Consider the following 27951-nt stretch of genomic DNA (forward strand, 5'->3'; position numbering starts at 1 on the left):
TTAACTCCGTGTCCAGATGGCACAGATGGTACACCCCCCCCCCCCTCCCCCCGTGACCTTACTCCCATGATGCTGCTTGACACCAAGTGACCTTACTCCCATGATGCAGTGTTTGACCTCCCTCTCCCCCGCGCTGCTTTGCGCGCTGGCGGGACAACGATGGCGAAAGGAGAAGGTCAGGAATGTGCGGGTGGAAGGGAAGGAGCGCCTGGTGGTTACTGATGGGGACCGCGGACAGCGGACAGCGCTGGGGTGGGGGGTGGGTGGGTGACCGGGGCGGAGGATGGCGGCGCTGGGAGGGTTCGGCCCACCGGCGGTTGCCATGGAGACCTGCGGCCGCGGCAATGGCGGCAACGGCGGCGCCTCCCCTCCCCTCCCCTCAGGCTCAGCCCGGGGTCACTGACACGGCGGCCCCGGGCAATGAGACACCAGCCCGCTGCACAGACAGACATCGCACACACCTGCCTGCACACAGATACACACACACACACACATGGGCACCCATGCACTAAAGCACACACATACATACACTCTGACAACACACACACACACATACAAACAAACATACACAACATGCACTCTGACAACACACACACATACATACAAACACACACAACATGCACTCTGACAACACACACACAACATACACTCTGACAACACACAGAACATGCACTCTGACAACACATACATACAAACAAACACACACAACATGCACTCTGACAACACACACAACATGCACTCTGACAACACACACAACATGCACTCTGACAACACACACAACATGCACTCTGACAACACATACATACAAACAAACACACACAACATGCACTCTGACAACACATACAACATGCACTCTGACAACACACACATACAAACAAACACACACAACATGCACTCTGACGACACACACACATACAAACAAACACACACAACATGCACTCTGACAACACATACAACATGCACCCTGACAACACACACATACAAACACACACAACATGCACTCTGACAACACACACATATACACTCTGACAACACACACACATACACTCTGACAACACACACAACATGCACTCTGACAACACACACATACATACAAATAAACACACGCACACACACACACAATTCTGAAGTGGGCCATTTTGACCCATGTTGAGGAGCAACGAGATCTCCTGAACTTGGTCACTTCAAAATTTAATCACTACTCTACTCACTCCGACCCCCGCAAGACAACCACTTCTCTGAGGTGTTTGCGCAGTAATCAACCAGAACCAGAAGGACACTCACTCACACACACTAACACATGCACTCACACACACTAACTCAGATATTCACACACACACACGCATTCACACACTCACACACACTAACACAAACATTCACTCACACGCATTCACACACACACACTAAACACAGGCATTCACACACACGCATTCACTCACACACTAGCACAGACATTCACTCACACACACTAACAGGCATTCACTCACACACGCATTCACTCACAGACGTTCACACACACACACAGACATTCACTCACACAGACATTCACTCACACACGCATTCACGCACACAGACATTCACTCACACACATTCACTCACACACACTAACACATTCACACATACACACACACTCACACAGACATTCACACACGCACACATACACTCATTCACACACATACATTCACACACTCACAATACGCCCTCACACACACATGCACTCACTCACACACACACGATTCCTAATGGTCAGCGAGTCCATGACAGTTAGACACCCAAGTGCTGCTACACATGCATCGCACTCACATGTGCATAGGTACATGCAAACATGGGCACCCATGCACTAAAAATACATAACATGCACTCTGACAACACACACATTCACTCACTCACACAGACACACACGATTCCCAATGGTCAACGGTCGATTCCCATGACAATTAGACACCAGGTGCTGCTGCACATACATAGCACACTGGTGTACATAGATACACACAAACATGGGCACCCATACACTAAAGCACATAACGCAAACTCTGACAACACTCACAGACACACACAGTTAAATTATTTTTTGTATACAAATCAGAAGATTATTGCCATACTTAAGTACAATAAGTACATAATACGTAGAAACAGCACACTGTCTATATGCAATAGTCGCCAGCTTTTGGTATCATTTCACGTAACATGCACTCTGACAACACATACACACACACACACACAGACAAGGAAGTCCAAGACAATTAGAGACCAGGCGTTTATGTAGATACATGTTGCACATGTACATATTCATATACACATGGATATCTAAAAGTACATAATGCACTCTCCAACAACACTGACACAAATGGGCATACACAATATTTTATCTGCATCCTTTTAAATGAGGGCCTCCCTTATCTGTACTCAACAGTGTTTCTCCACCCTGCTGCTTTCCTTCCTCTCAGTATGCTCCCGCTTCCCCCCTTTCTCTTACCCACACTTTACATTATTTTCCATTCCCTGGCCTCTCACCACTCATCAATGCCCAACCACTCACACCCAAGGTTAAGGATGCTCCACCATCACACGCATATATAGCTACAAGTTAAATTATTGATCTGTGTACATCAATTGCACAATCAAACAGCACATTCATGCATTAACCCAGTCTGACTCTGCATTGATTCCTATGCTAGATCCCAAAGTGTCTTCACTATGAATCAATGTCCTTGACATTCAGATGTCTTCTCACTTCAAAACAATAATTAACCTGATATTCCTCAAACATTTCCATGTATTAAAAAATTGGTCTAAATGGTAGAAAATTGGTAGATTATTCTGTTGGCTAACCGATTTGGCTTAAAAACATGTTTGAACAGCCGACATAATTGCAGTTTCCATAATTTTCTGAAGTTTACGATATGCAAGGCAAGAATTCAAGATTTCGCCCTGATAGATTATTCAAATCACAGTGGTAGGCACTAAAACAACTAAATAAAACTCTCAGATGCAATGGAAACTGTACAGCTAATGCACAAATGTCTGAAACTACGTAATCTGGTATGATATGGTGCTTCATATGGTACAGTGAAATTCATTTTAATGTACAGTTCAGTACAGTACAAGCATCACTATACATAAGCACTTAGATCCATATTAGATAAGCATCTCAGATACAGTGCAAGTGTATAGCATGAAGGAAGGAACTACAGATGCTGGTTTAAACCAAAGATAGATGCAAAAAGTTGGAGTAACTCAGCGGGACAGGCAGCATCTCTGGAGAGAAGGAATGGGTGACGTTTCGGGTCTCGACCTGAAAAATCTCCCATTCCTTTTCTCCAGAGATGCTGCCTGTCCCGCTGAGTTACTGCAGCATTTTGTACCTACCTCCGGTGTAAACCAGCATCTGCAGTTCCTTCCTACACATAGTGTAAATTACAGCTTGATGGACAGAGAGGTGCACTGAAAGGCTCCCATTAGTGCTACGTGGCTAATCTTACTCTGTATCTCAATGATCACTGTTACCAAAAAAAACATTATCAGGGCAGAAGTAGAGTGCCAAAAAATATTATAAGCTTATCAACTTTTACACATTTGGAATAGCACAAAAAGAATTAAACTAAGGAATGACACAGGCTCGAACCATTTGTTCCATGTGCTAGAAGAGATGGTGTTAGTTCCATGCGGTATCTGATGTTGGTAATTATACAATCACTTGCAATCTGAAATGGTTTATCTTTGAGGATTCCCTTCTCTTCTGGCCCAATACTTATCTCAAGACCCTTGCAAATCCTTCACCTTCTACTCTTAGCTGTTTGAATGTTGTCTCTTGTAATATCGTTCCAAAGATATTTGCAGCTAAAATGTCTTCTATTGATTAAGGGATCACTTTTAATTGCCTATTCAATATCCAGAGCTAGATCATCCAAATTTGTCAGATGATTGTGAACAATTCTTGACTGATGGATTAGCATCTTTGAAGCCACGTCTTTATGTGCATTGTAGCACGGTAGCGCAGCGGTAGAGTTGCTGCTTTACAGCGAATGCAGCGCCGGAGACTCAGGTTCGATCCTGACTACGGGTGCTGCACTATAAGGAGTTTGTACGTTCTCCCCGTGACCTGCGTGGGTTTTCTGCGAGATCTTCGGTTTCCTCCCACACTCCAAAGACGTACAGGTATGTAGGTTAATTGGCTGGGTAAATGTTAAAAAAATAAAATAAAATAAAATAAAATAAAATAAAATAAAATAAAAATTGTCCCTAGTGGGTGTAGGACAGTGTTAATGTACGGGGATCACTGGGCGGCACGGACTTGGAGGGCCGAAAAGGCCTATTTCCGGCTGTATATATATGATATGATATGATATGATTACTTTGGCTCCAAAGTTGACCAAGGTTTCGTCCGTAAGTTCCGTGACTAAATTATCTACCACCAGAATGTTTGTCTTAGGACTTCATGAATTTTTGGTTTGACTAGAGTCCATACTCCCAAAATCTTTAATTCATTTATTATACCACAACTTGTGTCCTCAACCAAGAGAGTTTCCTACGGACGATTTTTTAGGTTAGTTTGGAGATGCAGTGTAGGAACAGCTCACCAAATCCATGCCAACCATCTAACACCAGTTCACCTAGTTCTATGTTATCCCACTTTCATATCCATTCCCTTCACACAATGGACAATTTTAGAGGCCAATTAATCTAAAACCAGTACATCTTTGGGATGTGGGAGGAAACCAGAGCAACCGGAGGAAGCTCACACATTCACAGGGAGAATGTGCAAACTCCACACAGACAGCACCAGAGGTCAGGATTGAACCCGGGTCCCAAGCACTGCATGTATTCAAGGATTCAATTAAACTAAACGTAACTTGTTAATACCTTGCAGTGCCACTTGTCCAGCGAAAGCTAATGGATTTGAAATTGTTCGAAGTTCCTAACTGGACATTAAGAAGATTGGTGTCTCCAAAAGTTGTTTTCTGTGCGATGTGCAGAGGTAAGTGATATACAGGTTGAAAGTAATTTTACACATTATCATTCAATGTCACTCTGGAAAATCATTAGTGAGGTATAACACAACTAGAGAGCAATCCTGAACTACTATCTACCTCATTGGTGACCCTCGGACTATCTTTGATCGGACTTTACTGCCTTTACCTTGCACTAAACTTTATTTCCTTGTCATGTATCTATACATTGTAAATGGCTCGATTGTAATCATAGTCATAGAAAATGCTAGAGTCAGTTATTAAAGATGTGATAGCATCACATTTGGAAAGTGGTGAAATCATCGGACAAAGTCAGTATGGATTTACCAAAGGCAAATCATGTCTGACGAATCTTATAGAATTTTTCGAGGATGTAACTAGTAGAGTGGATAAGGGAGAACCAGTCGATGTGTTATATCTGGACTTTCAGAAGGCCTTCGACAAGGTCCCACATAGGAGATTGGTGTACAAACTTAAAGCACACGGTATTGAGGGTTCAGTGTTGAGGTGGATAGAAAATTGGTTGGTGGACAGGAAGCAAAGAGTAGGAATAAACGGGTCCTTTCGGAATGGCAGGCAGTGACTAGTGGGGTACCGCAAGGCTCAGTGCTGGGACCCCAGTTATTTACAGTGTATATTAATAATTTGGACGAGGGAATTGAATGCAACATCTCTAAGTTTGCGGATGACACGAAGCTGGGTGGCAGTGTTAGCTGCGAGGAGGCTGCAGAGTGACTTGGATAGATTAGGCGAGTGGGCAAATGCATGGCAGATGCAATATAATGTGGATAAATGTGAGGTTATCCACTTTGGCGGCAAGAACAGGAAAGCAGAGTATTACCTGAATGGTGACCGATTGGGAGAAGGGGAGATGCAACGTGACCTGGGTGTCATGGTGCACCAGTCATTGAAAGCAAGCATGCAGGTGCAGCAGGCAGTGAAGAAAGCGAATGGTATGTTGGCATTCATAGCAAGAGGATTTGAGTTTAGGAGCAGGGAGGTTCTGTTGCAGTTGTACAGGGCCTTGGTGAGACCGCACCTGGAGTATTGTGTGCAGTTTTGGTCTCCTAACCTGAGGAAAGACGTTCTTGCCTTAGAGGGAGTACAGAGAAGGTTCACCAGATTGATCCCTGGGATGGCGGGACTTACATATGAGGAAAGACTGGATAGACTGGGCTTGTACTCGCTGGAATTTAGAAGACTGAGGGGGGATCTTATAGAAACATATAAAATTCTTAAGGGGTTGGAGAGGCCAGATGCGGGAAGATTGTTCCCGATGTTGGGGGAGTCCAGAACCAGGGGTCACAGCTTAAGGATAAGGGGGAAGTCTTTTAGGTCCGAGATGAGAAAACATTTCTTCACACAGAGAGTGGTGAGTCTGTGGAATTCTCTGCCACAGAAGGTAGTTGAGGCCAGTTTATTGGCTATATTTAAGAGGGAGTTAGATGTGGCCCTTTTTGCTAAAGGGATCAGGGAGTATGGAGAGAAGGCAGATACAGGCTACTGAGCTGGATGATCAGCCATGATCATACTGAATGGCGGTGCAGGCTCGAAGGGCCGAATGGCCTACTCCTGCACCTATTTTCTGTTTCTATGTTTCTAGAGTGATACAGTGTGGAAACAGGCCCTTCGGCCCAACTTGCCCACACCAGCCAACATGTCCCAGCTACACCAGTCCCAATTGCCTGTGCTTGGTCCATATCCCTCCAAACCTGTCCTATCCATGTACCTGTCTAACTGTTTCTTAAACGATGGGATAGTCCCAGCCTCTTCTACCTCCTCTGGCAGCTTGTTCCATACACCCACCACTCTCTGTGTGATGGGTGTTGTATTGAATTGTATTGTCTTTCCACTGACTGGTTAGCACGCAACAAAAGCTTTTCACTGCACCTCAGTACATGTGACAATAAACTAAACTGATAACAAGGGTTCGCTTTTGATTATGGTTTCTCTAGTGAATTTTCACTCAGTTCTTTTAATTCCATCACTCAGGCCATGATACCTATTACAAGAAGTACATCGATGTGAAGAAGGGGGGGATTGGTGGAATAGCAATGTTCCTGATGGGCTACGTTGTAATCAGCTACATATGGAATTACGACCACATTAGTAAGTCAACCTTAAGTGCCTTACTGGATTGATCATCATTTACTTGAGTTTGAGTAGATTTCACCTGTAATCCACAGAGTTCATAAAAGATGGATGCACACAATTAGCTGTTGCCATTTAAAGAACAATGGCAATCAGGCAGCTCTCTTCCAATCTCGCTCTCTAATGTACTCTCAACAGTATTTTAAGTTCCATCAGCCTATTGGATAGGTAAATGAATAGGAAAGATGTATGTAGAGGGATACGGGCCAAACACAGGCAGGTGGGACTAGTGTAGATGGTCAGGAAGGAACTGCAGATGCTGGTTTAAACCCAAGATAGACACAAAATGCTGGAGTAACTCACCGGGACAAAACATTACCCATTCCTTCTTCCAGAGACACTGCCTGTCCTGCGGAGTTACGCCAGCTTTTTGTGTCTATCTTGTGTAGATGGGACCTGTTTCCATGTGGTATCTCAAAAGTCTAAAATATTTGGGTTTTATTTTAATTCATTTGAAAAGAATTAATTTTGACCGTACTTTCTTATTATTTTAGTCTACTAAAGCATTCTCAGCCTAAATTTGCTTTATGACTGTTGGCAGACCAATTTCCTTCCTGGGATAAATAAAGTTTTATCATATTTAAAGAAGGAAAGGAGAATGTGTGGGATGGAGAGTTATAATTTCACTATATAATAGGATTAATCAGTTGCACCCAACGTGGCGTTGACAAAATATCCTCTAATACCAATTTCAAGGGGCTAGATTGTAATCTTTGGTCTTTTGTCACCCTCTGAGATAATAATTTAATCCTACTAAAATGCAGCCCGGCAGAGTAAAGCAGTTTCACTTGAAAATTCCAAACATAACCAGTGCTGTTGGAGACACAGATGATTTTGCACCATTGATGGTTTTGCTCCATTGATGGTTTTGCTTTGGTGTACCAGAGGTTCAAAGCAAAAATAACTTATGCCCACTTTTACAGTTGAAAATTAAAGACAGATGTCACGGTATAGTTTGACACTTAAAATTTTATTAATGTATTTTACAGAGCATGATCGCTGGAGGAAACACCACTAAATGTCTCTACTGATACGTAACAAATCAAAGATACAATCCGAAGGGAAATATTTATCAGCTAGACAGCTGAATTCAAACAGTTGTTGCTCAATTGAAGCCGTGAATCAAAATACTCTTTTTTGTGGTTGGAGAAGGCGGATTTCTATAAAACTTGATGACAAATAAAATTTATCTCCACCTTCTGAGTTATTTCTTAATATTTCATTGCCCTCTGGTAAGTTCTGTGCGTCAATAGTCAAAAATACAATTTCTTAATTTTTAGAATAAAAATTTGATCGTGCTGGATTTAGCTTCACTTGAGGCCATATTTATTGATGCAAGGGAAAACGCTCATCAAAGGCTTGTGCATAAAGCAAGTCATTGTGTTCTTTTGTGAATTGAAATTTGGTTATTAAGTGGGCTCCAGTGGTAGAGTTGCTGCCTTACAACACCAGAGACCTGGGTTCAATCCTGACTGTCAGTATGGAGTTTGTACATTTTCCCTGTGACCACGTGGGTTTTCTCCGGGTGCTCCGGTTTCCTCCCGCATCCCAAAGACGTACAGCTTTGTAGGTTAATTGGCTTCTGTAAATTGTTCCTAGTGGGTAGGATAGAACTAGTGTACAGGTGGTGTACATTGGTCAGTCTCACAGAAAGAAGAAAAGTTCCCTTTTACTTATTCAATTTTTTTAAAGTAGGATTTTGTTCAGCCAAGGAAAATGTGTGCAAGTGGACATGGAGCAAGGGGGGTGGGGTGGTGGGGGTGGGGTTAACACACAATAAACGCAGGCTTTGACCATATTTGAAGAAAAAAAGCTGACAATTAAATTGGCACATATGATTTGCTCATCGTAGTCTTGTGGAATCAGCTGTTATCCAAACACTTGTGTGTATAATTGAGATAAGAAGAATCACTGTATAATTACATCCAAGCACATTTTTAACAACTGAGGCAACAATTGCTTGTAAACTACACTATGCTAAAAATGTGGTTGATGGTCACACATGTTACAGCAATCTCCTACATGCATATTTTCAATTTTTGACTGCAATATTCACAAGGGAAACAAATTACTTCATTGCCCATTGTAAAATTATCCAACAAAGTCCCTTTAAAATCAGATTGCAGGTGTAATAATTCTTCCAGTAACTCAGCAATTTAAAGAGGTTTGCTTATTCCACTAAAGCACCTTAAAAAAAAAAATCACTCACTGGTAATGCATTTTAACTTTGCAACCATATCATTTGCCAGCGTAGAATAGACTAACAGGAGATAAATGGAAATTGGAATATAATCAAGGACCCTCAGGAACAGCTTCTTCCCATTATCAGGCTTCTGAACAGCCCTTCCATAAACTAGGGTACTGTCCGATTCACCTCTACCCCATTGTGGACATTGGACTTTGCCTATGGAACTTATGCACTACAATGCTGAGAACCGCATTCTTCACTCTGCACCTTCCCCGTTCCTCTACCTATTGTACGTGAGTTTGACTTGTATTTATGTCCAGTATTATTTGATTGGACAGCATGCGTATTGTGCCTCACTGCTCGTGACGATAATAATCAGTCTGAAGAAGGGTCGAGTCCCGAAACATCACCCATTCCTTCACTCCTGAGATGCTGCCTGACCTGCTGAGTTACTCCAGCATTTTGTGAAATAAATACCTTCGATTTGTACCAGCATCTGCAGTTATTTTCTTACACAAGCAAAAACACTAAATTTGTACTTGGGTAGGAGGTTACTGGGTGCCATTGTGTTGTATTCATTGGCTTTGTTCGTGAAGGTTTGAGCGATACTTGCAATAATTTGAGCAATATTTCAAAATGCAAACAAGTGAAGCTCAAAAATGCCCTCAGGCATAGCTGCAGTAAATATACTGGAGTCAGAAGGTTGTGGTTTAAGAAACATGAAACCATAATTTAATCTGACAGGTCATCATAATTTGAAGTATTTCTTATTGTAAATAATTCCTTTTCAATAATACTAAACAATTCCAATCCTCTTATAATTTTTTTAACCCCTTCTCTGCTTTGAAGGAGAGCAAATGCCTTTGCCTACATTTATTTATCCTTCAATCATATCACCAAAACTTTGTTTATCTAATTGATGTTCCCAGAACTTTCTTGTGTATATTAGCTGATGCATTCACCTACATTAAACTACAAGTGACCAAATGCTTGCTACCTGTCCCACTTGTACAGGTCCCACCTTTCCCAGAAACAGCCTCAATGATCCAGGAGCTTGAAGTCCAACTTCTGTGTAGAATGGTCATAAGGTCATAAATGACAGGAATAGAATTAGTCCATTCGGCCCATCGTGTCTACTCCGCCATTCAATCATGGTTGATCCATCTCTCCCTCCGAACCCCATTCTCCGGTCTTCTCCCCATAACCTGACACCTGTTCTAATAAAGAATCTATCTCTGCCTTTAAAATATTCACTGACCGCCTCCACAGCCTTCTGTGGCAAAGAATTGCAGATTCACCACCCTCTGACTAACAAAATTTCTCCTAATCTCCTTCCTAAAAGAACATCCTTTCATTCGGAGGCTATGACCTCTAATCCGAGACTCTCCCACTAGTGGAAACATCTCCACATCCATTCTATCCGAGTCAAGCTGAGAGTGGATCTCTGGAGGACATGGACAGGTCACTTTTCAGGTCGGGACCTTTTAGACAGCTCATTAAACATATTAAAGATAGACACAAAATGCTGGAGTAACCAGGACGGGCAGCATCTCTGGAGAGAAGGAATGGGTGACCTTTTGGGTGGAGCCCCTTCTTCAGACTGAGTCAGGGGAGAGGGAGACGAGAGATATGAAAGGGTAATGTGTGAAAACGACAGATCAAAGTAGATGATCAAGAGAATGTACAATGGTTCATTGTTGGCTGAGGGTAACGTGACATCAAGGCATACAACCAGTAACATTAATTAGGACAGTGAAACTAGTAGGAGAATTAGGGTGTGGGAGGGACAAAGAGAGAGGGAAAGCAAGGGTTATTAGAAGTTCGAGAAATTAATCTTCATACTGCTGGGCTGAAATAGGAGGTGCTGCACCTCCAATTGGAGCTGCCCAAGCGAAATATGAGGTGCTGTCATTAAACACATTGCTGTATTCTCCACAACCTGGATGCTCCACAGTGACTCCATCTACTCTGTCAGGAGCTGTCGCTAGGAACTTCCTGCAGGGGAAGTCATCAGGGATAGTGGAAGTGTCCAGATCTCCCACATGCTGCAGGAATGTACCATTGCCCTCAGCCTCTGCAACCTTTATAACTACTTCCTTGTACTCAAACGGTAAGATGGAGAGAAAACTAACTTGGCCCGACTCATACTAGTTACTGAAGACTAGTACATTGAAACGTATAAGATTATTAAGGGATTGGACACGTTAGAGGCAGGAAACATGTTCCCAATGTTGGGGGAGTCCAGAACAAGGGGCCACAGGTTAAGAATAAGGGGTAGGCCATTTAGAACTGAGATGAGGAAAAACCTTTTCAGTCAGAGTTGTGAATCTGCGGAATTCTCCACCTCAGAAGGCAGTGGAGGCCAATTCTCTGAATGCATTCAAGAGAGAGCTAGATAGAGCTCTTAAGAATAGCGGAGTCAGGGGGTATGGGGAGAAGGCAGGAACAGGGTACTGATTGAGAATGATCAGCCATGATCACATTGAATGGCGGTGCTGGCTCGAAGGGCTGAATGGCCTCCTCCTGCACCTATTGTCTATTGAAGCCCAACATACATCAAAGCCCACACTTTGACTACAACCTCGTTCTAGCAGGAGTGGCCTTTTTGAGAAGGGCTGGCTTGCCTCCCTATTATAACACTGATGGCTGGCAGGGATAACATTTGCCCTCTTACCTAGAGGGTAAACATCTGGCCTCTTAACTGGACCACAGCTTTTGGAACAGTCACTGCTAGGCCTGCAGGAGGGAAAGCCGCAGATAAAACACAAAGTGCTGGAGTAACTCAGTGGGTCAGGCAGCATCTCTGCTGACGTTTCGGGTGGAGACCCTTGTTCAGACTGAGAGTCAGGGGAGAGGGAAATCCTCACTCTCTTGCCTAGTGCTGAGAGGAATAAATTTGTAATGAAAATAAATGAAATTACGCAAGGTCTTTGTTAAAAAATATTTATTAAATTGGATAAAAATGAACCCTTTACAGTCATATGGTATTTGAGGCTTTAAGAGCAAAATTTCCGCAACTCTTATTGCATTTTATTTTCTGCCACAAAACTAAAAACTTTTATTCCTATAAAATGCGATAACATATAGGCAAATTAATAGGGCACCCTGACAAAATAACCCCATGTGACAAAAAGTAATCCACAATCCCCAATTTCAACAGCTATTTGTATCTGTTTATATAAGGCCAGAATGTTCTTCTGATTTGTGTGTTCATTGATGTGAGGGGGGTTTGTCTGTCTGTGTGGTAGAGTGTGTTAGAGAGTTCTGCACTTTACAACCAGTGCTTGGAGTCCACCCATGCCAAGCACAATGAATAACTCAATGTCCTGCTGCCCCAACCACCCACAGGCCATACACAGCCCAGGCATCTCATCAGGACATCTCAACATCCAACGGTTCTGCCAGGGACAAGAGCCAAGCCAATGTGAAAGACATGAAGAGCTGCCGGTTCTGCACCAAACGCAATCTGAACCCCATTTTGACGTGTCACGGGCTACGAGGCATGCTAACAAAGGCTTCTAAGTTGAAGAAAATCCGAGATCAAATTCCTGACAGGGGGGAGCCTCAAAACTACCTTCAAAATTGGTATTTAAAAAAAAAAAATGCACAAACTGTGATAGAAATACCACAGTGTATAGTATCTTCTAGTGACCAGCTGAACTTGTATTTTTGACTCTCCCAGCTTCGCTTGAATCCACTGCCCATCTGTTTCATTGGAAAGTTTTTGGAGATTACACCACATGGCTGAGGTCTGGTAGGAGCTCCAAAGGTTACTCTCTGCAGCTTCTCCATTCTTCAGAGTGTAGTCCTTCCCTCGTTATAACCTGTGGCTGGTTCAGCAGTAGCAACTATCACAGTGTGCAAAGAAAGGACGAAAACACACGAGGCAAATTCAGCTTTTGAATTCCGTACCCCGCCCGTGAAAAAAAAATGTCCATTCCGTCTGGGGCATCAGTTGAATTGGAGAGTTTCCACCCCACCCCCTCCCCCCAAAGTACTTTTCACCGGTGAGATCATTACTGACCGCTAAGAAATGCCAAGTGTCCTTTGGTACATCGGTTGGCATAATGCCCCTTTTCACCGCACTGCAAAACAGAAAGAATTTAGTTCAAGACGGTTTGGAGAAGTATAGAATCATAGAAGGGCTTTCATTACTCACCACTCCATTTATGTGACAAGAGTTTTGACTGATTCTCAGCATAGCAAAATGAAAATATTAAAACTGAGTCTATTGAAGTAAACACGCTAGGATAATCTTAAATAGTTTGTACCCATTGAAGAATCCAAACAGCTACTTCCCATTGAAATTTAAAATCTTTTTTTCATGGGGAAAATGTACTAATATACTTACTGTACAATGTCACAATGTACTTTGAAATAAAACTATTTGAATGTATATCATGTACGTAACTCTTACAAAACAACTCAAATTGGATGAACTATGACTTCTTTCCACATCATGTTATGTCATCAATTAAAAATATTCCACAAAATCATTACTCTCGGCTGAAAGAAAGTTCCTTCATGGTTAAAAACATACTCGACTGTAGCACAGGTAAAGGCCATTTAAAAGTGAAACCGTAACAATGTCCCTTTGAAATGAGTAGGAAGGAACTGCAGATGCTGGTTTAAACCGAAGATAGACACTAAAAGCTGGAGTAACTGAGCGGGTCAGGCAGCATCTCTGGAGATGTCCACCTCTTCACAGAGTGTGGATTTGCAAAGAGAGTCTGGAGAGGTCTGCAGGGGTCCCTGTCACGATTCATTCCGAGCAGCTCCGTCACAGAGGACTCTGTGATCTATGGACTGTTCCCAGGGACGCATTCGGAGACTGACATCGAGTGCTGCTGGAAGGTCATCAACTCGGTGAAAGACGCTCTTTGGTCTGCCCGATCCTTGTTGGCCTCCCAGCGGAGCGAGCTGTCCGTCAGGGAATGTTGCCGACTGGCCCGCTGCAGACTGCAGGAGTACATGCTGAGGGACGCACTGAAGCTTGGTGCAGCCAACGCCAAGGCCCTGTGGGGGAGGACCACAGTCTAGGGTCCTTCCCCTGCTGGACATGGGGGGCAGGGGGTGGTGGAGAGAGACGCCCTTCCAAATAAGGGATACTGGGTTAATGTCTGTAAATGTATGTAAATTTGGAAGTAAATGCCTGTATTGAATGTGTAACCACCGGAAATGTCGGATGGGCTTGTTTAAAAAAGATGGTTTATGAATTATATTTATTACTTGAATAAAGTATTTTTTGATATTAAATTTTTTTTTAAAAGCATCTCTGGAGAAAAGGAATAGGTGATGTTTTGGGCCGAAACGTTATCTATACCTTTTCTCCAGAGATGCTCCTGACCTGCTGGGTTACTCCAGCATTTTGTGAAATAAATACCTTTGATTTGTACCAGCATCTGCAGTTATTTTCTTACACTCCAGAGATGCAGTCTCTGTTGGCCAAGATGCCCCATCTACACTAGCGTCACCTGCCCACGTTTGGCCTCTACCCCTCTAACCCTTTCACGTACCTGTCTAAGTGTCTTTTAAATGTCACCGTACCTGCTTCTTCTGGTAGCTTGTTCCATATACTCACCACACGTGTGAAAAAGATTCCCCTCAGGTTCCATTTAAACCTTTCCCCTCTCACTGTGAACCTATGTCCTCTGGATCTTGATTTCCCCTACCCTGGGTATGCATTCACCATTTTTCTTCCCTTCATGATTTTATACTCCTCCATAAGATCACCCCTCAGCCATCTGCACTCCAAGGATGAAAGTCCTCGCCTGCCCAACCTCTCCCTGTAGCTCCTAGCATTTACCCCCAGTTCCTCCCCCCTCGATTTTCAGTCTGAAGAAGGGTTCTGACCCAAAACGTCATGCATCCTTCTTCCCCAGAGACGCTTCCTGACCCGCTGAGTCACTCCAGCACTCTGTGTCTATCTTCGGTATTAACCAGCAGATGCAGTTTCTTGCTACATACCATATCCTCCATGTGATTTTATGTCTACATGACAGTGGTGTTCAGACTCAAAACGCACTTCCAACTCAGACACAAGTTCATAAATGACAGGAGCAGAATTCGGTCATTTGGCCCTTCAGGTCTACTCCGCCATTCAATCTATCTCTCCCTCCTAACCCCATTCTCCTGCCTTCCCCCCCCATAAACCCCTGACGTGAATAGCGTCACTATATTTGCACCATGAACATTCGTGGAAACACTTTTTCCCCGATGACATTGACCCACTCACCTTGTAGCACGTGACTTGCTCCAAAGGTCTGGGGCCCCGGTTCGATGACGTTTGAAACTGCGACTGTGGCACTATCCCCCCGGGCTGCATCACTGGTTTCTGCAGCCCCACGCTGGTATTTGTGCTGGTAATCTGTACCAAGGAGGAGGATCGCTGCAGAAACTGATTAATGTTCTGCTGTGAAGAGAAAGAGAGACCTCATAGACTGAGAACCGTATACTGTGGCATCTCAATTTGCATAGAAAGATTTCCAAAACTCAAATTTGGATTCATGGTGACTGCGTCAAACCATCCCCACATTTCACATTGCGAAAACAAATTCATTGTTAAATGGTGAGCCAATCTCACATGACAAATCTCAGAATTACAACTCGATCCAATGAACCTCAGAATACAGTGCGATAAGTCGTGAAAAGACACCAATAACTCACTTTAAGGCACCTATCTGTACATCACAAAATAATTTAGTAGTATAGATATTTTTTAGTTTAGCTTTGAGATACAACATGGAAACAGGCCCTTCGGCCCACTGAGTCCACCTGGATCACTGATCACCCGTTCACACTAGTTCCGTGTTATCCCACCATCTCATCCACTCCCTTCACTGGGGGCAATTAACCTGCAAACCCGCACGTCTTTGGGACGTGGGAGAAAACCGGAGCACCCGGAGGAAACCCACACGGTCACAGGGAGAACGTGCAAACTCCACACAGATGGCACCCGAAGTCAGGATCGAACCTAGGGCGCTGGTGCTACAAAGCAGCAGCTCTACCAGATGCACCATTGTGCTGTATCCCCCCCCATCTCACCCAGAAAACAGACAAGCTGTTATTAGAATGTGGTTGAGTAGATACAGGGATTTCTGTGTAAATTGGCCAGTGGTCTCCCTCCAACATACACCTGCTTCACGCATCAATATGATGCTGGTCTTAAGATTGTTGTGGATTGTTAAGGATGCTGTGTCATCGCTAACATGACACAGTTCTACCATTCTTCATGTGTGTCTATGCAGGGGTCCCTTGATGTTTTAAAATCAAACAATTACTAGGCTGCAGCTCAAAGCAGAAATCTTGGCCACCTTTTCACTTTCCATCTAGATAGAGCTCTTAAGGATAGCGGAGTCAGGGGGTATGGGGAGAAGGCAGGAACAGAGTACTGATTGAGAATGATCAGCCACAATCACATTGAATGGCGGTGCTGGCTCAAAGGGCCGAATGGCCTACTCCTGCACCTATTGTCTATCTTCCTGTAATTTCTGGCCCACTTAAAAAAGCCCAACTGCACCCAAATCGGGATCCCACTGGAACTTAGAACTACACTGGAGAGTACCTACTACTGTCCCTACAAGATGCTAATACAACCCAGGAGACTAACATGGATAATGGCCGGGTAAAAAAATATTCTTGGGCAAGGTGAAGCATATTTTCTTAGACAAGGGAAGTTGAATGGATACAGTCACTTTGTCTGAGCCCAGGGCAAATAATAACAGGAAGCATTAAGCAAAATGGAGTGAGATAGATTGTGTAAAAAAAAAAATTGTTCATAAATTATAAGAGCAGAATTAGACCATTCGGCCCATCAAGTCTACTCCGCTATTTAATCACAGCTGATCTATCTTTCCCTCTCAACCCCATTCTCCTGCCTTCTCCCCATTACCCCTGACACCCTTATTAATCAAGGATCTATCAATCTCTGCCTTAAAAATATCCATTGACGGCCTCCACATCCTTGAGGTGGAAATGAATTCCACAAATTCACCACTCTGACTAAAGAAATTCCTCATCTCCTTTCTAAAGCTATGTCCCTTTAATCTGAGGCTATGGCCTCTGGTTCTAGACTCTCCCACTAGTGGAAACATCCTCTCCACATCCACTCTATCCAGGCCTTTATTCGGTAAGTTTCAATGAGGTCCCCCCTCACCATTCTAAACTCCAGTGAGCACAGGCCCAGTGGCGTCAAACGCTCAGCATATATTAACCCAATCATCCCTGGGATCATTCTCATAAACCTCCTCTGGACCCTCTCCAAAACCAGCACATCCCTCTTCAGATACGGGGCACAAAATTGCTCACAATGGATCTCCATTGGACGTACAACATGCATCCCAGTTTTTACAATCAAGTCCCCTCGTAATAAATGCTGGCATTGCATTTCCCTTCCGAAAACCATTGCATTTGTAAACGGATGAAAGCTTTTGGAGAAATAATAGTCTGGATTCCATCCTCACCTTCTGCAGAACCTGCTGCTGCTGCTGCTGCTGCTGCTGCTGCTGCAGCAGCAGTGGGGGCTGGTCAACACCGGTGCCCATTGGTAGCTCAAACCGAGGGCTGATGGAGGGAATAAATCACAGTGTCAGAACACAAACCTTCAGAGTCACATTTACAGTCAGCCAAAGGGGGGAATAGGATGTAAAGCTGAGTGCAAGGAATCAGCCCATCCTGTAAACTCCCCCTTATCGCCCGACTTCTGTGCTGCAAATTTAAATCATCCACAGGCTATCAGGCAAAAGGCATAGAATGTGTGAAAACGCACACCTCCAGATTTAGGAACAGTTTCTTCCCAGCTGTTATCAGGCAACTGAACCATCCTACCACAACCAGAGAGACGTGCTGAACTACTACCTGCATCTTTGATGTCCCTCAGACTATCCTTGACCTTGATTTTGCTGGCTTTACCTTGCACTAAACGTTATTCCCTTATCATGTATCTATACACTGTGAATCAATCGATTGTAATCATGTATTGTCTTTCCGCTGACTGGTTGGCACGCTACAAAAAGCTGGTCACTGTACCTCGCTCGGTACACGTGACAATAAACTAAACTGAAACTAAAGAATTATAGATTACATTTCGGGTCGGGATTCATCAGATAAAACCAAACAATCCGGTGTTTTAGGGCCTAGAACCATCGATAGTGAGCCGAGGAAAGGTCAGACTCTCCATTAGTAGACTGATCTGCCGGGCTTTCCCCACAGCCCAGCATTTCAAACTCTTAAGGATAGCGGAGTCAGGGGGTATGGGGAGAAGGCAGGAATGGGGTACTGATTGAGAAAGATCAGCCATGATCACATTGAATGGTGGTGCTGGCTGGAAGGGCCGAATGGCCTACTCCTGCACCTATTGTCTATAAACCTTTTACATTCCTTTATTTATATCCTCAATGCCGTCATCCAAGAGGTGATGTCCATTTTCTCACTAAATGCCCCATTAACCTAGAGTTTGTCCCCACAGCAATCCTGGTCCCATCTCAGAGACATTCCCTTGGTCCCAACTGATGATGATGTTGGATCATCATCACCTCACCTTCCCTGCAATTTACAACTGATTTTTTCTTCTTTTCTTTCTCAGTTCTGTCGAAGGGTCTGCAACCTGAAACGTCAACTTGGTTTCTCTTCCCAGACGCCGCCTGATCCTCTGCGTATTTAGCAGTTTGAATTCCAGATTTCCGACACCGGTCACGCGCTCGATTTTCAGGAGTGAATGGCATGCTCCCGAGTTGCTGTATACTTACTGCATGAATTTACAGTAGGGGCCTTCGAGACAGAACCCGACCAGATAGTTGACGCAGATGACTCGCCGAGTGTGCCGGTGCCTGCACAGAGGGCCTGCAACAAGACAGGACTCACTTCAGCAATCTAAGGTTATAATTCAGCAACAAACACCCTTCCGTTTCTGGCACGTACAACACAAAAGGACTCTGCTAACGACGGGTCACAAATGGTCAGGTCAATCCTCGCTGAAAAACAATGCACACGTTGACCCACCGAGTTACTCCAGCACTTTGTGTCTTTACCTTAAAACGATGTCAGTCTCACAATCATGGTTCAACAGCTCAAAGCTCAGCCAGTTGGCCCGTGAGGTTTGATATTTGGGCTACCCACTGGAATGGACGAGGGAGAGAAACCGTCACTTCCCTTTCCCACGGATATTCTGTCCCACTCAGCCTCAGCCCTCTCCGAGCCACACAAAAGCCCCAGCAGAGAGTGAAGCAAAGTGACACGTTCTCATATCCCCAACATGACCAAAATACTTGACTGCATCCATCCATTTAATTCAACCACGTCACTGGTCCAGAGTACGTAACACTTACCATGTTTACAAAACCCTCGGTCGTACCAAGGGCAGTCTTTGATTTTGGACTCGGGATCGATATGCAGAAATGGACATTCCTTGTTACTACATTCTCCTACAGAAGAAAAAAAGCAAATTAACTCAGACCATGAGGAGAAAGTAAGGAAAGCAATAATATTTAGGACTTGCTTAGATTGTTTTAATTCTCCCTTTTAACTAATAAGTTCATGTCAAAGGAGCAGAAGAAGGCCATTTGACCCATTGAGTCTACTCCGCTATTCAATCATGGCTGATCTATCTTTCCCTCTCAACCCCATTCTCCTGCCTTCTCCCCAGAACCTGACACTCTTACCAATCAAGTATCTGTCAGTCTCCGTCTAAAAAACACCCAATGACTGCCTTCACAGCGGTCTGTGGCAACGAGCTCCACGATATCCCAAACCCACTTCTTCCAACTGATTCAGGAATCTTTTTTCCTTTTTCCAAGGTTCCATCTGATCTGATCACTCTGACGGCAGTCTATCTCTCTGCAAAGGAATTTGCTCTAAAGCCATATCCACATCTGAGGAAACCCACCCGAGCCGATGGGTGACAGTGAAGGAATCAAACACAGGGGCTTTGCAAGCAGCATTTCCAGATCCTAACCTCAGCCCATTCAAAGCAGCAGGGGCATGCACTCGAGCTGAATGTACACGTGGCACTGAGAATACATATGTGATCATCTTCTGAAACAGGGCATGTTTTGGAAACCATAGGGTGGCGGCAGATCCACACACAAACTCATGACTGGCCCGTCAGCTCTTTCTAGCTCCCAGTAAAGTGTGCCACGCTGCTCAGACACAAAAGGACAGAAACAAACTGCCAGAGGAATTCAGTGAGTCAGGCAGAATGTGTGGAGGGAATGGACAGCTGACGTTTCAGGCCGTCCCTCTGGACAGAAGGACCGTAAGGGAGATAACCAGTATAACGAGGTGAGTGGGTGGGACACGAGCTGCCACACAATAGTGAGTGGGTGGGGCACGAGCTGCCACACAATAGTGAGTGGGTGGGGCACGAGCTGCCACACAATAGGTGATCCAGGTGAGGGGGGATGGATTGGTTAATGGAGTCAAGTGGGACTGATGAAGGGTCTCGACCTGAAACGTCACGTATTCCTTTTCTCCAGAGATGTCAGAGGTTATCAGATGTCAGAGGTTATGGGGAGAAGGCAGGAGAATGGGGTTAGGCAGGAGAGATAAATCAGCCATGATTGAATGGCGAAGTAGACTTGATGGGTCAAATGGCCTAATTCTACTCCCATCATTTATGACCATATGACCATGTGCTGCCTGACCCACTGAGTTACTCCAGCTTTTTGTGTCTTTCTTCAAATGGGGACTATCCCCCCTCCATTCTTTAGTCTAGATGAATGGTTTTGACCCAAAACGTTGATGGTTCATTTCCCTTGCACAGATGCTGCCCAACCTGCTGAGTTCCTTCAGCAGGTCGATTTTTGCTCCAGATGCCAGCATCTGCAGTCTCTGGAGTCTCAATACAGAAAATGTTCTAGTGGAACTAACTCTATAAAGTTTTTAAAAAAAAAGAAATCACCAAATAATTGAAAGTAAAATCTTGTTATGGCTGTACTACCCACAATTGTGATGCATTACACCTTTGAAGTCACAAAGACGACATTCTGTCCCTCCAAAATTCCCTGGTTAACTTGTCCCTTCTCACCCAAACCTCCCCCTCCCCAAGTACTTTCCCCTGCAACCGCAGGAGATGCAACACCTGACCCTTTACCTCCCCCCTCGACTCCATCCAAGACCCAAACAGTCTTTCCAGGTGAGACAGAAGTTCACCTGCACCTCCTCCAACCTCATCTACTGTATCCGCTTTTCCAGGTGTCAACTTCTCTACGTCCTACACATTCTGTCCCAACTCCCATTGCTTAGTTTAGAGATACAGCGTGGAAACAGGCCCTTCAAGTCCACGCCGACCACGATCCCCGTACACTATCTCTATCCTACACACTAATGAAAATGTACAATTTAACCAATTTACAATTAAATTTACAATTTTACCTTACAAACCTGCACGTCTTTGGAATGTGGGAGGAAACAGGAACACACAGAGAAAACCCACGCAGTCACAGGGAGAATGTGCAAACTCCGTACAGACAGCAGCCATAGTCAGGATCAAACCCGGGTCTCTGGCGCTGCAGGGCAGTAACTCTACCGTTGCACCGCCGTGCCGCCCAACATGCCGCGGCTGTTAGTTTGGAAATTGCAACCAGAGTGAACAGAGCTCACCAAACTTGGAATAGAAATAGCACTCCGGCATCTTCGTCATGTCGTACTCGTGTAAGAATTCACACTGATCTCCTTTCTTGCAAAGCCCCCGCAGCCAGTGTTTACACACTACCGTCTTCTCACCACTGATGTGGCGAAACGGGCACATTCCACCTGCACAGGAAAATAAGTCCGATTCAGTCACCAAGATCAGCTTTTCCTCTTTCCTTTAACACAGTCCGACCGGCACCCCTGCATTGTACAACATTCCTTTATCTAAGTTCTCACTCTCTAATTACCTTCATTTCATAACTTTTAGGGACAAAAGGGCAACGTTTTCCCCTACCTTACTTCCCCATTAATCAGATCACCAGCTTATCCCCTGGTCTCATCCCACCACAGGCACTCCCTTTGTTCTGTCCACCTCTCTCATATTTTCTCCACAACTTAATACTGGGAGGGTGGGGGATAAACAAATGGAACAAAGGCTCTTTGACCTGAAGCATTTGTCGTTTCCTTTTCCATAGATTCTGCTCAAATTTTAGAGGTACAGCGTGGAAACAGACCCTTCGGCCCACCGAGTCAACGCCGACCAACGATCCCCGCACATAACAATATCCTACACACACGAGGGACAATTTACATTTATACCAAGCCAATTAACCTACAAACCTGTACGTCTTTAGAGTGGGAGAGGAAACCGGAGATCCCAGGGAAAACCCACGCAGGTCACGAGGAAAACATACAAACTTCGTACAGACAAGCACCTGTACTCAGGATCGAACCCGGGTCCCTGGCACTGTGAGGCAATAACTCTACCGCTATGCCACCATGCCATGAGAGTCTCCCAGCATTTTACATTTTTATTTAAAATGTCTGCAGTTTTTGAATTTCAGTACAGGACGATGATCCCCTCCATAATGCCTATCACTGCTGGTGTTGAGAAAGACATCATTGCCGTGATAAAAACTGCAAATAGGTCTCAGTATTTTCCTCTCTGTCCCATAATTTAGCCAAGGGGATTATTTGATGAGCTACTACTGGACCATCAACACCAAATCAGGTGCTGATACCGGTGGATGCACAAACATTATCCAAGTGCTTCTTCTCGCCATACAAAGTGCTTAATTCAAATCTTCCTCTGCCATTATCAAATGAAACAGACAAACAGGCAGGGAGGAGGATGAGGAGGACTACGAAAGGTGGTGGGGACAAAATAAAACACAATCGGAAACCAAACCTGCTTCCTCAGAAAATAGTTTGTGTTAAATTATCATTAGATACAGGAGAAGTTCAATGAAAGTATCTTAGGTGGTTAGTGCCAACAGTAACTAATCAAACCGATCAACAGTTGCTTATATAGACTGCTTACCTTTCCCACAAGATGCCCTTAGAAAGTACTCGCACACTGCTGCACCAGACTCTGAAAAAAAGAAGTAACAAGTGTCTATTTTAAAAACATGTTTAATAGTTTTCTAAATCCCTTATCCAGTCATAGGAATGGAGCCATTTATGCTTCAAACACTTGTCGAAAAGCTGGTTATTTTCCATTCCAGGAGTTTGAAATTATTGGACTAACTAACTATTATCTAGGGGCCATTGCTATGAAACACACAAGCTACTCAAGTAGATCCTGACTACAGGTGCTGTCTGTTTGACAGACTACAGGTCTGTCAAAATTCAGAAATATTGACTAGTTATCCTGACTGAAACTAACAGATTAAGGAGAGCACTTTATAAAATAAGTATATTTAACGGATTTATGCTAGGGCAACCAGGTTTGACAAATTTGTTCCGAGTTCTGAGGTTGCAATCTGTAGATAAACAAGGTGGAAACACTTGAATGTGGCCCACTTAGTTTTTCATAAGATAGACACAAAATGCTGGAGTAACTCAGCATTTCTGGAGATAGTTTTTCATAAGGCCTTTGATAAGGATCCGGTCAAGAGATTATTAAACACAAGAGCACATAGGATCGGGATAATATATTATTAATAGTTGAGGAAATGGTTAACAGAGAGAAAAATCAAAGGAATTAACTATTCATTTTCAGGTTGAGAAGCTCTGACAAGTAGATTCACAAGGAAGGGATTGTCGCCGGGGCTATTGCTGTTCACAATCTACATAATGATTTGGATGAGGTGATCAAGAATGATATGTCATAGAGAGCAATACCGTGTGCAAACAGGCCTTTTGACCCAACGTCCCCACACCGACCAACATGTCCCATCTACCTAGTCTCACTTGCCTACATTTGGCCCATATCCCTCTAAACCTGTCCTATCCATGTACCGGTCTAATTGCTTCTTAAATGTTGCAATTGTCCCTGCCTCAACTGCCTTTCTGGCAACTTGTTGCATACGCCCTTTGTGTGAAAAGATTATCCCTCAGATTCCGATAAAATCTTTCCCCCTTCACCTTAAACCTATGCCCTCTGATTCTCGATTCCCCCCACTCTGTGAGACTGTCTGCGTCCACCTGATTTAATCCTCCAAGATATATCCAAGCTTGCTAATGAAACAAAGTTGACTGGCAGTGTGGTTTGCGAGGAGGATGCAAAGATCTTCCAAAGTGTATAGACAGGCAACATGAATAGGCAAAGAAATGCCAGGTAGAATATAATAATAATAATAATAATAATAATACATTACATTTATATAGCGCTTTTCATATACTCAAAGACGCTTTACAGGGATTTAGAGAACATAGGGAAGTGAATAAATAGATAAATAAGTAAACGAACAGAGAAAGGAGACAGAAGGTGGGGTGACCTTCAGTGGTTGAAGGCAGTACTGAACAGGTGAGACTTCAGTGATGTTTTGAATGTGGTGAGTGTGGAGGAGTCTCTGACGGTTTGAGGTAGTGAGTTCCATAGGGTGGGAGCAGCGATGGAGAAAGCCCTGTCCCCCCAGGATCTGAGTTTGGTCCGGATGTGGGGGGATAGGAGATTGGCAGCAGCAGAGCGGAGGGTGCAGGTGGGAGTGTGCCTGTGGAGGAGGTCGGTCAGGTAGGATGGGGCCAGGTTATGGAGGGCTTTGTAGGTCATGAGGAGGATTTTGTACTGGATTCTCTGGGGGATGGGGAGCCAGTGGAGTTTGTAAAGGACGGGGGTGATATGGTCACGGATCGGGGTGTGGGTGAGTAGACGGGCAGCGGAGTTTTGAATGTATTGAAGTTTACTGATGATTTTTGAGGGTGCGCCATAGAGGAGGCTGTTGCAGTAGTCCAGACGGGAGGTGATGAAGGCGTGGATGAGGGTTTCTGCAGCTGTGGAGGAGAGGCATGGACGGAGACGGGCAATGTTTTTGAGGTGGAAGAAGGCTGTCTTTGTGATGTGTTTGATGTGTTTGTCGAAGAAGAGGGTTTGATGAAAGATGATTCCAAGATTCCGGATGTGAGGGGAGGTGGATACTGGGAGACCATCAATATTGAGGATGAAGTTTTGGGTGGATTTGGTGAGCGTTTTTGGACCAATGATGATGATTTCAGATTTGTTGCAGTTGAGTTTGAGGAAATTTGATTGAAGCCAAGATTTTATTTCAGTGATGCAGTTTGTCAGTGTAGAGTGTGTGGTGGTGGAGATTGACTTGGTGGAGATGAGGAGCTGGATATCATCGGCGAAGCAGTGGAAGTTGAGACCATGACGGCGGATTAATTGACCAAGGGGGAACAGGTAGAGGATGAAGAGGAGGGGGCCAAGGACTGAGCCTTGGGGGACACCTTGGGGGAGGGGAGCGGTGGGGGGTTTACAGTTGTTAAAGTGTGCGGTCATTCACTCTGCCAGTGAAGAAAATATGAAAACCAAAAAGATAAAGTCAAGATCATAGAGCTGGAGAAATAAGAAACTGCAAATGCTAGAATCTTGAGCAAAACAGGGTGCTGGAATAGCTCAACAGGTCAGGCAACATCCATAAGCATACCCCATTCATAGACACAAAATGCTGGAGTAATTCAGCAGGACAGGCAACATCTCTGCAGAGAAGGAATGGATGGAGTTACAGGTCGAGACCCTTCTTCTGACTGAAAGTCAGGGGAGGGGAAGACACAATTAAGTGTACGGTGTGAGAACGAGACATTAAAGGGGGGTGGAGATCAAGGAAAATGTAGAATATATCATTGTTAGCTAGAAGGTAATAAAGCGGTGGGTGGGTGGCGGAGGAGAGGGGGGTGGGGAGAGGAGGGGGAGGAGAGGAGGGGGAGGAGAGTGAGGGATAGTGGTGGGGGTGAGGTGAGGACGAGAGTGGGGTGAGGGAGAGTGGGGGGTTGAGGGAGAGTGGGGGGGGTGAGGGAGAGTGGGGGGGGTGAGGGAGAGTGGGGGGGGGTGTGGGGGGGGGTGAGGGAGAGTGGGGGGGGGTGAGGGAGAGTGGGGGGTGGTGAGGGAGAGTGGGGGGGGTGTGAGGGAGAGTGGGGGGGGTGTGAGGGAGAGTGGGGGGGGTGTGAGGGAGAGTGGGGGGGGGGGTGAGGGAGAGTGGGGGGGGGTGAGGGAGAGTGGGGGGGGTGAGGGAGAGTGGGGGGGGTGAGGGAGAGTGGGGGGGGTGAGGGAGAGTGGGGGGGGGTGAGGGAGAGTGGGGGGGGGGTGAGGGAGAGTGGGGGGGGGGGTGAGGGAGAGTGGGGGGGGGGGTGAGGGAGAGTGGGGGGGGGTGAGGGAGAGTAGGGGGGGGGAGGGAGAGTAGGGGGGGGGAGGGAGAGTAGGGGGGGAGGGAGAGTGGGGGGGGAGGGAGAGTGGGGGGGGGAGGGAGAGTGGGGGGGGGAGGGAGAGTGGGGGGGGGTGAGGGAGAGTGGGGGGGGGTGAGGGAGAGTGGGGGGGGGTGAGGGAGAGTGGGGGGGGTGAGGGAGAGTGGGGGGGGTGAGGGAGAGTGGGGGGGGGGTGAGGGAGAGTGGGGGGGGAGGGAGAGTGGGGGGGGGAGGGAGAGTGGGGGGGGGAGGGAGAGTGGGGGGGGGAGGGAGAGTGGGGGGGGGAGGGAGAGTGGGGGGGGGAGGGAGAGTGGGGGGGGGAGGGAGAGTGGGGGGGGAGGGAGAGTGGGGGGGGGAGGGAGAGTGGGGGGGGGAGGGAGAGTGGGGGGGGGAGGGAGAGTGGGGGGGGGGGAGTGGGGGGGGGGAGGGAGAGTGGGGGGGGGGAGGGAGAGTGGGGGGGGGGAGGGAGAGTGGGGGGGGGGAGGGAGAGTGGGGGGGGGAGGGAGAGTGGGGGGGGGAGGGAGAGTGGGGGGGGAGGGAGAGTGGGGGGGGAGGGAGAGTGGGGGGGGAGGGAGTGTGGGGGGGGAGGGAGAGTGGGGGGGGAGGGAGAGTGGGGGGGGAGGGAGGGAGAGTGGGGGGGGGGGAGGGAGAGTGGGGGGGGGGAGGGAGAGTGGGGGGGGGGGAGGGAGAGTGGGGGGGGGGAGGGAGAGTGGGGGGGGGGAGGGAGAGTGGGGGGGGGGGAGGGAGAGTGGGGGGGGGGGGAGGGGAGAGTGGGGGGGGGGAGGGAGAGTGGGGGGGGGGGAGGGAGAGTGGGGGGGGGGAGGGAGAGTGGGGGGGGGGAGGGAGAGTGGGGGGGGGGAGGGAGGTGGGGGGGGGGAGGGAGAGTGGGGGGGGGGGAGGGAGAGTGGGGGGGGGGAGGGAGAGTGGTGGGGGGGAGGGAGAGTGGGGGGGGGGAGGGAGAGTGGGGGGGGGGAGGGAGAGTGGGGGGGGGGAGGGAGAGTGGGGGGGGGGAGGGAGAGTGGGGGGGGGGAGGGAGGGAGAGTGGGGGGGGGCGGGGGGAGGGAGAGTGGGGGGGGGCGGGGGGAGGGAGAGTGGGGGGGGGCGGGGTGAGGGGAGGGGACGTAAGGTGAATGGGTCCCCAGACAGTCCAGGCCGCTACTCACTGTCCATGCCGGGGAAGGGCAGAGGCTGCGCGCCCAGCTGCTGCTCCACCGCCATCTCCAGCTCGAACCTGATGTGCTCCACGTTGGAGATGAGCTCCTGCATCTTGTCGCCAACACAGGCCTCGCACCACGACCAGACCCGCTCCTCTCCGGCTCCGCTCCCCGCCGCTCCGGCCCAGACCCAGGCCTCGGCCTCCCGTCCCCTCCCCGCCGCTCCCGGCAACGCCGC

General features: G+C 46.3%; 2 protein-coding genes across 3 annotated transcripts; one reads left to right on the forward strand and one right to left on the reverse strand.

Moving 5' to 3' along the window:
• The first annotated feature begins 75 nt into the window (after positions 1-75).
• On the forward strand, positions 76-8438 carry atp5mf (ATP synthase membrane subunit f). The gene is made up of 4 exons (XM_078417652.1): positions 76-175; positions 4871-4978; positions 6963-7079; positions 8111-8438. Exons 1-4 carry the CDS (start codon positions 160-162, stop codon positions 8137-8139), a joined length of 270 nt encoding a protein of 89 aa, XP_078273778.1. The 5' UTR covers positions 76-159; the 3' UTR covers positions 8140-8438.
• cpsf4 (cleavage and polyadenylation specific factor 4) lies at positions 8081-27947 on the reverse strand. Of its 2 annotated transcripts, none has more exons than XM_078417651.1 (8): positions 27723-27947; positions 23258-23308; positions 21907-22059; positions 19635-19730; positions 19056-19149; positions 17772-17871; positions 15545-15718; positions 8081-13394 (listed from the first exon to the last, which is right to left on the reverse strand). In XM_078417651.1, the coding sequence occupies exons 1-8, from the start codon at positions 27823-27825 to the stop codon at positions 13326-13328; spliced, it is 840 nt and encodes a 279-aa protein (XP_078273777.1). In that variant the 5' UTR covers positions 27826-27947; the 3' UTR covers positions 8081-13325. The 2 variants fall into 2 exon arrangements, with proteins under 2 accessions (XP_078273777.1, XP_078273776.1); XM_078417650.1 differs by having other exon boundaries at positions 15545-15721.
• Between the last annotated feature and the right edge of the window lie 4 nt (positions 27948-27951).

This window comes from Rhinoraja longicauda, chromosome 21, assembly GCF_053455715.1.
Source record: "Rhinoraja longicauda isolate Sanriku21f chromosome 21, sRhiLon1.1, whole genome shotgun sequence".
Classification (NCBI taxonomy): domain Eukaryota; kingdom Metazoa; phylum Chordata; class Chondrichthyes; order Rajiformes; family Arhynchobatidae; genus Rhinoraja; species Rhinoraja longicauda.

Coding starts and splice junctions, on each gene's coding strand:
- atp5mf (XM_078417652.1), top strand. Junction 4,979..6,962: donor TTTCTGTGCGATGTGCAGAG/GTAAGTGATATA, acceptor TCCATCACTCAG/GCCATGATACCTATTACAAG. Junction 7,080..8,110: donor ATGGAATTACGACCACATTA/GTAAGTCAACCT, acceptor TGTATTTTACAG/AGCATGATCGCTGGAGGAAA.
- cpsf4 (XM_078417650.1), bottom strand. CDS start 27,825: ATGCAGGAGCTCATCTCCAACGTGGAGCACATCAGGTTCGAGCTGGAG. Junction 19,731..21,906: donor CTATTTCTATTCCAAGTTTG/GTGAGCTCTGTT, acceptor TTTCTTCTGTAG/GAGAATGTAGTAACAAGGAA. Junction 13,395..15,544: donor AGCAAGTCACGTGCTACAAG/GTGAGTGGGTCA, acceptor TCTGTTTTGCAG/TGCGGTGAAAAGGGGCATTA.